General features: G+C 50.4%; 1 protein-coding gene across 1 annotated transcript in view; it reads left to right on the plus strand.

The window, feature by feature from the left end:
• The first annotated feature begins 1,812 nt into the window (after positions 1–1,812).
• Lbp (lipopolysaccharide binding protein) overlaps positions 1,813–10,210 on the plus strand; it is a 26,118-nt gene continuing 17,720 nt past the window's right edge. Inside the window, exons 1-5 of the mRNA XM_021194419.1 lie at positions 1,813–2,097; positions 4,004–4,118; positions 4,936–5,064; positions 8,672–8,827; positions 9,370–9,433. Of these exons, the coding sequence (XP_021050078.1) occupies positions 1,974–2,097; positions 4,004–4,118; positions 4,936–5,064; positions 8,672–8,827; positions 9,370–9,433 (588 nt within the window). The 5' untranslated portion in view covers positions 1,813–1,973. The remainder of the gene's footprint in view (positions 2,098–4,003; positions 4,119–4,935; positions 5,065–8,671; positions 8,828–9,369; positions 9,434–10,210) is intronic.

Here is a 10,210-nt window from a genome sequence, read left to right on the forward strand (position 1 = left end):
GTGGAACAAAGTTTAAAATTACTGGAAATTATGGGCAAAAGCTGAAAACACAGGCCCATCCCTACTATAAATCTTGTTTTCTGCCTTGGAATTTTATTATCTTTACTTACTACAAACATAAAAATCTCCAGGACCACATCTCAGTACCCAGGAAACTACGGAGTTAAATGTCCGGTGTGTGCTCAGAGATCATTCTACCACACAGTTATATCTTGAGCCCCAAATACCCACAATCCTCCCACCTGAGCAGAGACAGCCAGCCCTTCATGACTTCTTGACAACTTTGACTTTGATCAAAGGCATAGAGCCCTTCAGTAGTGTCATTAGGAATGGCAAGTCCCACTTATTTCTGCAGTTTTGTCACCAAAGCAGATCCAGATGCTGTCCTCTTCGTCTTGGAAGCCGGTCCTTGGGAGATGAGAGCTGGTAGGTGAGAAGTCAGGGTTATTCAAGGGCTGGCAACCTGGACAGTCCAGGGAGCTCTAACCCTCAAAGCTTCAACATGCTCAACACAAAGAGGTTTCACAGGGAGAAAACAGACGAGACTGTGGGCAGGAAGGCAACCCATTGCTCAAGGTTTTCACGGCCCTGGGTGTGAGTCACCTTTATTTTCCTCTTACTTTCTGGCTGTGGAGCGTGGCAGTTTGGCCTCACACACATGGGCGTTTGTTCATGCCTTAGTACTATTTATTCCATGGAGCCTCAGCCTCCTGTGTTCGCTTTACACACTTAGGGCTTTTCCATGTCAGCCCTCAGGGCAGTTCAGGGGAGTTGTGTTAGTTTATGCTCAAGAGGAAAGACTAAAGAAGACAGGCACTGCACGCCCTGGTGCCGTGTGAGGGTCCCCATGCCCTGGTGTAGTGTGAGGGGCCCTAAGGCTCTCTATTCTGTAAACCTTAGAGTGCTTAGCAGGTAATGTCTGTATCATAAGCTGCATTTAGAATCCTGGCACTGGGAAAGTGGAAAGGACTTGAAGAGGATCAAGAGTTCAAGACCAACCTGGGCTACATGGGAAGACCCCCTCCCCTTCCCTCATCTCCAAAAAGAAAGAAAGAAAGAAAGAAAGAAAGAAAGAAAGAAAAGAAAAGAAAAGAAAAGAAAAGAAAAGAAAAGAAAAGAAAAGAAAAGAAACAAATGGAAGAATTTTCTAGAATGCAGGGAAACAGGGGGCACATGTGATCCTCACAAAAGACGAAAGAGAAAGCAGAATAGGAAGGATGACGCGGCCAAGCCCAGCTCTCAGAAGACAGGCACCATTGCAATCTCGCTCAGTCCCTCTCCCCTGCCGCCTTAGCCGTGCTCACCCCTCTGCCTGGGTCACGCAGCGCAAGGCAGCTGACACATTAGAACTCCGTCTGTTCTGTACAGCAAGTTCCAGAAGGACTGTGGCTGGGGTCATGGGGCACAAGGCTGTTGTGAGAGCTCTGGGGTGGTGTTTGGTTTGGCGTGGTGCTGGAAAGATTTGCCAAGCTGCTGTCCAGACAGCTATCCCATTGCAAGGTTGGGAGAAGTGCCGGTTTAAACAAACAGTTAAAAGAACGGAGAGCAGGGGGAAGCCAATCCTACTTTTCCTTCCTGCTTTTATGGGCTGGGCTGGGACCCTGAGTGAACCTCAAATTCCTGTCTGTGACACCAGGCCTTCCTAGCAGAGTCAAGAAGACTGTCAAGAGGCAAGGCCGAACCTCCAGAGAGTGTGGGGTTTTCCCTTCCTCCATGCAGGGGAGAGTGGGCGTGGCTTATCCCCTTGGCACCAGGCCTGCCCTCCTAACCTGTGCAGTGGTAACAACAATGACACCCCGCGCCCCCCCCCCCGTGGTGTTGCAAGCGGGTTCCAGTCCGTGGGCCTCTCCTTCCCGCTTCCAGGAGCCCGCCCTCCCTCAAGAACCGCCCCCTAGCCCTGGGCCTTGTCTAGTTAAGGACACCAGAGCCAGCCCACTCTGTCACAGTCCTCACTCCCCCACGGAGCATCCAGGATGAAGGTTGGGACTGGACCTCTGCTCTCTACATTGCTGGGGCTGCTGCTCCTGTCCATACCGGGGACTGGCGGTGTCAACCCCGCTCTGGTGGCCAGGATCACCGACAAGGGCCTGGACTACGGTAAGAAGCCCCGTAATATAGGCTGGCCAAGGAGGCGGGACACCAGGCACAGCCTGGATGTGGAGGGCATTGTCCCTCTGGTAGGGAGTCTGCTATGCGGGTATGTGGCAATAGCTGCCATTCTGGCTGGTCACTCTCCAGATATGTGACCTCAGCCCATAGCTTGTATTTTGGGGCCTGGGAGGAAGGTTTGAGTTCCAGCAGCTGAAACAGGAGGTAACAGAGAAGCAGCTAGCAGTGGGCAGGTAGGCCAGGAAGAGAAGGCAGACCTCCGAGAGCGCTTGGTAAACAGCCCCATACAGCACCTGGGACCCGTCCTTTGGAAGAGTCTTGGTGGGATTTGAAAACATCACCTAAAACCACAGATCGTGAGCGGAGGCAGTTAGAGACTGGGAGGGACTAAGCAAGGCTATGGATGGGGATGGGATGCGCCCCCTAGGCATCTGATTGGCGGTCATGTGACTTACCAAACATTAAAACGTATTGATCAGTGATTGCTTCAAGGTGAGCACTCCTTAGGTACCTTTACGAATGGCACTCCCAACTTCCTCCCTCCCTCCTTTCCTCCCTCCCTCCCTCCCTCCCTCCCTTCCTTTCTTCCTTTTTAAATTTTCACGTATTGCCGTACTGGGAATTGCACATGCTAGGCAGGTACTCCATCACAGAGCTACAGCCACAGTTGCACCTTCTCTTTTTTTGTTTTTGAATTTTGGACAGCAACTCACTAAGTTACCCAGGCCAGCTTTGAACTCACTCTATAGGTCGGGCAGGTCTTGAACTTGTGATTCTCCTGCCTCAGCCTCCTAAAGTAGCCTGGGTTCCATTTCTGCACCACCAGGCTTGATCCAACTTGACAAACTGAGAAAAGGTATTTAACAAGATACTGAGAGTGACACAGAGTTATCGTGTCCAAGGGATGAGGGAGCTGGGATGTTTGTACAGCCCAGACCTATCACTTCGGTAGAGCCTTCATTGCCTTATCTCAGGGAGGTCATAACACTCCTTCAGTTGAGTAGGGGTAGTGAGATCTAAAACGGGCTATGGACAGAGGGAAAATCAGGGAGGGCTTCCAGGGGGAGGCAAAGTAGAACCGGCAATAAGAACTAGCCAGGGACAAAGGGTGGCGTTCCATCGGAAGGATCCTGCCGTATACACCCTAAAGAGGAGGTCTCATTGAAAAGGGTGAAAATAGATGTCACTAGTGGCCTGGCTGGGTACAGACTCCTGTCAGGACACAGAGTGGGGCCACTAACTACATTTGTTTGGGAACCCCGAGTCAGGGACATTTGTCTTCTGCCCCGTTCCCTGGGCACATGTGCCAAGTGTGGGCACCCAGCTTTGGCTGTGTGGTCCTTTCCACACTTTCAGTAACATTAGCCCTCCTTTGTTGTTCTGGGCATTAACTGAACACCTACTGTATGCCAGCCACGAGCTGTGAGCGCCTGTTCTGCTTGACAGGCCAGGCTCCAGGCTCCGGTCTCTGGACTCCAGGCTCCATATCGCCCATGAGAAAGTGATGCCTGGGAACTTGTTCAAAGTCACTCAGAAAACTGTCACAGGCGGGATTCTAGCCCTGAAATCCTCTAGTGTTTTCTACACAGACCTAGTACTAGGAAGGACAAAAGAGAGGGCCTCACCCCAGGCACTCAGCACACCTTTTCTGGTCATGTAGTTGGTAAAGGCCTCTCCGTTCTGGCCTGTAAAATGGGCCCACGCCCTGACAACCCTGCATGATGCGATGCATACCTCCTGCCTTCCCTGCTGGTGTCAGTGGGCTCGGCAGCCTGTGCGGTGACTGCCGGCAGAAAGCTTCTCTAACCAGGGATGGTGGGAGCAACTGAAGAATTTGGAGCACGGAGCAGGAGGAATGGTGGCCACGCTGACCTCGGTTTCTCCTTGTCTGCAGCGGCCAAGGAGGGGCTGTTGACTCTGCAGAGAGAGCTGTACACGGTCACGCTGCCGGACTTCGGCGGGGACTTCAAGATCAAGACCGTGGGCCGTGGGCAGTACGAGTTTCATAGGTGACTGGAGAGGGGACAAAGCCCAGGAGTGGGTCCTGGAAAGCTCTTGGGTCAGGCAGTGTGTGTGTATGTGTGTCGGGGGGTGTTCCAATGGGCTTTCTCAGAGGGAGCTGGATCCCTGCATTCAACACACAGCAGTGTTAATGCCTCCTGAGTATGTGGCCTGAGTCTCAGTTTCCTCATCTGTATAATGGAGCTGATGCTGCTCTCTCCCTCAGGGTGTTAATTCAGGATCCGGCTACTTCGAGTGACCTGGAAGGGAAGATAGGCTTAGAACTTAAAATGTGTCCAGAACACTGACACTGCCTTTTGTGGATGGAGCAGTCAGGGGAGGCTTCCCAGAAGAGGGGGCACCTAAGCTGAGTCTTCAAGGTTAGGACCTGGTGGTTTCCCATGGGCAGCCCTGGCTCCTCCCAGTCTCCTCGGAGGGCTATCGCAGGCTTTCTTAAATCTGGCCCCATTCCTAGGCATGAGAAGCACAGAGTTGCCATCTGACACAGTATGCCTATGGGCCCTCCCCAGGATACTGTCACAGGCCACCGAGGATCACAGGGCCCAATCCTGTGCACCTGCAAGCCACTGAACCCCTTTCTCAGAGTGTAGCCCCCCTATTGTGAAAAGGGGATGAACCCAGAGCCAGCCTGCTGCAGGGCCCCAGCCAGGTGAGGATGGTTGTCTGAGGCTTGCCAGGTTTAGGAAGAACTCTGAAAGTCAGGGAGCCTGGTGCTGTACCAAACAAGGCTGTGACAGAGGAAGCATGCTTCCAGGGAAGCTGTGTCCAGCACCAGCCTGATGCCTCCATCCTATCTCCCTACAGCCTGGAGATCCAGAACTGTGAGCTGCGTGGCTCCTCCCTGAAGCTGCTCCCAGACCAGGGCCTGAGTCTTGCCATCTCTGACTCTTCCATCGGTGTCCGAGGCCAATGGAAGGTGCGCAAATCGTTCCTGTAAGTTAAGCTCCATCTACCCTTGGGCCTGTGACTTTGTTTGGCCTTTGTTCCTTCTCCCTGGGTCATCAGAAAGACCACATGCTGGACAGACGGGTGTAACCCAGGCCACAGTGGGGTCCGGAGTCTTCCGAGTTCCGAGTCTCTTTCTCTTTCTCTGTAGATTCCACATCTTCTAAGGGGACAGGCCTGCTTCCCTGAGGGCTCTGAGTGAACTTAGCAAGACCACATGGCTTCTTCCCACACAGATCTAGATCCTAAGGCTGGGACCTCCCATGAGCTAGAGCTGTCCTTGGGAAGTGGCCGTCTGTGCTCTCCCTCAGAGAGAGGCCCTGAACAGGAGCTGTAAGCTTAGGGACAGTTAGAGCTCATGGCTCAGGACTAGGAGACACTCATCAGTGACCCTAGCTCGGCCTGCTCACTCTCCTTCCTCCGCCCTGCATCACAGGCTATTCGGGGGTCATCAGCATTCCAGCCCCTAGGTGAGGTAGCCCCATGAAGAAACACACATGGGTGACTTAAGGGCTGTAGAGGTCAGAAGGTGAAGGTGAAGGAGGCAGCAGGCCTCTCTCCTCAGCTTGCACACGGCTTGTGCTTGCCACACTCCCATGTGGGCTCTTGATTGCTCTGGACTTTCCTTTCTAGTATCTTGACCTCCTATGACCATGGTCCTCAACCTGTGGGTTGTGACTCCTTTGGGGGAGTGAGTAACCCTTTCAAAAGGGTCACCTAAGACCATTGGGAAACACAGATATGTACATCACAATTCGTAATAAAATAGCAAAATTACAATTATGAAAATAATTTTATGGCTGGGGGTTGATATACCATAAGGAACTGCATTAGGACAGTTGAGAACCACCGTCCTATGAGGACCTGCCCTCCATGCCTCTATTAATCTCACCAAAGGGTCTGTCACTGTGTAAAGTCACTCCCAAGAGGTACAGGGGTGGGGGGGATGGCTTTAACACATGCATTTGGGGACACCGTTCAGCCCAGGGTGGAAGAGCTGGCCAGTTTCAGTCTGGTGATCTGATCACATCTACTCCTGAGACCCACATTGCAGTGTCCCACATGGCAGTTTCCAGCCACCTGTTTTTGCCAAGCACCTGGTATGAACAGAGCCCCACCAGAAGTGTGAAATGGCCAGGCTTACAGATTTGGTGTGAAAGTGGAGGAGGAACGAATCTTACTAATTCTTACACGAGGCACTGACGTGTACACACCGAAGTGGCAGCATCCACTACTACACTTATTTGGGTAGTTGGGGAGCAAGCTCAGCCGTTAAGAGCACTGGCTGCTCTCGCAGAGGACCTGAGTTCTGTTCCTGGTTTTTCCATCAGGCAGCTCACAGCTCACTGTAACTCCAGCTCCAGGGGATCCAGTGCCCTCTTCTGGTTTCCGTGGGCACTGAAACACATATACACATAAAAATAAATCTGCAAAAATTAGTTTTGCCTCTTTCTCTGTTGTTTCAGTGGGGTTGCTAGGTGTTTGTAAGTGGCCTGTGTAACTCACACCAGTGTCTGTTGAAAGCGCACGTGTGTGTGGCAACTGTGTGCACTCTCTATTTCACCAGGGGCAGTAGACCACACCCCTTCCTCCATCTTTTGTCTCCAGTTTGCCCTTAATCTTCTTTCTTCATGAGCATATGAAGTTCTGTTCTATTATCTTTCAAAATTGCTTTTTTACTTATTGTTTGTTTGGTTGTTTGATTGGTTTTGTTTTTTTAAGACAGGGTTTCCCTGTGTAGCCCTGGCTGTCCTGGAACTCTCTCTGTAGACCAGGCTAGCCTTGAACTCAGAGATCCACCTGCCTCTGCCTCCCCAGTGCTGAGACTGAAGGCGTGCGCCACCACCAACCAGAGCCTTTTTATTCTTTTCATGAAACTCACAGAGCATAATACTGATGGTTTGACACATGTACATTAGTGGCTTCCAAGCACAGTCACAGGGTTGTGAAATCATGGCCTCTAAGCAGTTCTCAAACATTTGAGTCACTCCCAAAGAGCTGTCATAACTGTCCCCCCACTTCCCACTCTGTCCCCCAAACCTCAGCTTGCGTAGCTTCTCCTGCCCTAGACCTCTGCTGTGAACTTGATCACACACACAACGTGTCTGTTCCTATCACTTAGGCTTCGAAGTTCATCCACATCACTATGCATTTTATTCCCTGACTAAAGGCGTCTCACAAATAAACCATATTTTTCCTTGTTACTTTAAAAAGCTGCCTGGGGCATGAAAGCCCAAAGCAAATTCAAGCTATCTATTTTTTTAGGTTGATTTTATTTTGAATGATGGGGGAGGGGTAGTGAGCGTATGATGAGTGGATGGGCGTGTACTCATTACTGCTGGTGCCCGTAGTGGTCACAGGCACCTTGTCACCCTGGTTCTGGACTTACAGACCCTTGGCAGTCCTCTGATGTGGCTGCTGGGGACTGAACTTGGGTCCTCTACAAGAACAGAACACACGCTTAACTGCTGTAGTCTCTCCAGCCTGGCTGTTCCAGGCTATTCCTCATCTTCCTTGGGTGTTTTGTTTTGTTTTGTTTTGTTTTGTTTTGTTTTGTTTTGTTTTATTTTGCTGTGACCCTTTATGTTTCAGTGAGCTACCCCACACAGGCATCAGGGAGAAAGACTTGGGAGTCAGGTGTCTAGGCCTCATAGTGTGTTCTAAAACTTGGATAGCTGTGCTGGGTTGTTCCAGAAAGTTCTCCCAGGGTCCTCTGGGGGCCATTGCCTACAGTGTCTATTTACCTTCGTCTTTAAAAGTCTTCTCAACCTTGTGGGTGGAAACTGGCATTGTTTTTTTTTTTTAAGATTTATTTTTATTTTATGTATATGAATACACTGTAGCTGTACAGATGGTTGTGAGCCTTCATGTGGTTGTTAGGAATTGAATTTTTAGGACCTCTGCTTGCTCCGGTCGGCCCCGCTCACTCAGTCCCTGCTTGCTCCAGCCCAAAGATTTATTTATTATATGTAAGTACACTGTAGCTGTCTTCAGACACACCAGAAGAGGGTGTCATATCTCATTATGGGTGGTTGTGAGCCACCATGTGGTTGCTGGGATTTGAACTCAGGACCTTTGGTAGAGCAGTCAGTGCTCTTACCCGCTGAGCTATCTCGCCAGCCTGAAACTGACATTGTTAAGTTCATTTTCCACGTTTCCTACTAGAGCTGCTCAGGGCTTGAGTTCCTCTCTGTTGATTTCTCCCTTCCTTATTAATTCGTTCATTGTGCGGATTAAAGAATGAGCCCCTGGATCTGCTCATATACTTGCACTATCTTGGAAAGTAGTTCTTTTCACTGTGTATATTATGAAATTTTCTTCTCCAGTTTGCAGTTTACCAACCACTTCCTTCCTGACTTTGAAGAGTCCAGATCTTTCTAGAAGTACCTCTGACAATCCCCAAGTTGATCTGCTGGCTCTTTTCTTTGTGATTACGTCTGTTTTATGTATGATTAAATATTTTTTTAATTTGGGATTAACCTGTAAGTCTTTGCTTGCATCTGCTTGTTCTGAGTAAGAATTCGGCTTCCTCTGTATGCCCCAATGGTTTCAGATCCTAGCTGCAATGAGTAACTGGACCTCTGACCTCCTCCAGGAAACTTCATGGCTCCTTTGATCTGGATGTCAAAGGTGTCACCATTTCAGTGAACCTCCTCCTGGGCATGGATCCCTCAGGGAGGCCCACAGTCTCCGCCTCTGGGTGCAGCTGCCGCATTTGTGATTTGGAGGTGCACATATCGGGAAATGTGAAGTGAGTCACCTCGGGGACTCTCTGGGTGTGGTCCTTGGTGGGCTCTGGTAAGTGTCCAGAACTGGGTAGCATGTTTAGTGACCCCCACGGACACGAGGCCATCCTTTGAGGACCCTATTGGGACAGACAAAGCTGAGGTGCCATTTCAACAAATCAACAGATTAGGGGACCTTGTCAGGAGAGGAAGCTTTGGGTACTGGAGGGACTTGTAGCTTAAGTGCAAGCCCCTGGTCAATTCACTCTGCCTCCCAGTCTCCATTCCCCTGGTTAGAAACAAGACTCTAGTCCCAACTCCAAATCCCCTGACCTTAGCAGATCTGGCAGAAAGAAGGCTAGATCCAGCCATATTGGTGGTGGCAGGGGGCTGGGACACTGGTTTTGTGAGCCACCTGATGTGGGCGCTGAGAACCAACCCTGGGTCCATCTGCAGGAGCAGTGTGTGCTCCTAACCGCTGAGCCATCTCTCCATCTGGCTTTCTCCATCCCCACTGTCCCTGTACCCAGTGGCAGACAGCTGACTGTGTGCTGTGTCCCCTGCCCAGGTGGCTGCTGAATCTCTTCCATAACCAGATCGAGTCGAAGCTCCAGAAGGTACTGGAGACTAAGGTAAGAAAGGCTAGCGGGGACCAGTAGATTGCTCCACGGCCTCTGTCTCTGAACAAGCTGTCAGGGTCCATAGACACATATGGGATCACAGCTCGGAGAGGAAAACCACTTGCCTAGGCCATAGAGCCAACATACGGTGGAGCTGGGCAGCATCCAAGGCTCTAGATGTCATCCAGCTCCACCCAGTTAGGCCGAAAAGCAGCCAGGAGAAACCAAGGCCAAGGGGAGACGGGGTGTAGAGGGGCAGAGACACCATCCCTCTCCTTCTGGCCTTGCCTACCATATCCTTTCTGTGCTCCTTCTTTAAATCCAAAAAGAAGTCATTGCCCAGTTGCCTCCAGGGACCTGGCAGGAACCTGACTGGCAGGAACTGGGCAAAATCATGAGGCCCTGTCCTGGCTACAGAGGCAGTGACCTCATGTCATATTTTCCTGTGTAAAAACTAACATGATATTTCCAGGTTTTATATAGCATTTATTTATTTTATGTATACAAGTGCTCTGTCTGCATGTAGAAGAGGGCATTGGATCCCATTACAGATGGTTGTGAGCCATCACGTGGTTGCAGGAAATTGAACTCAGGACCTCTGGAAGAGCAGCCAGTTCTCTTAACCTCTGAGCCATCTATCTCTCCAGCCTATATTTCTACATCTTATAAACTTTGACTAGAACAAAGACTTTTTATTCCATGTAAATGTTCAATTTCTGTAAACACACTTTCACCCCTAAATATCTCTCTCTCTCTCTCTCTCTCTCTCTCTCTCTCTCTCTCTCTCTC

Source organism: Mus pahari, chromosome 3, assembly GCF_900095145.1.
Source record: "Mus pahari chromosome 3, PAHARI_EIJ_v1.1, whole genome shotgun sequence".
NCBI lineage: Eukaryota > Metazoa > Chordata > Mammalia > Rodentia > Muridae > Mus > Mus pahari.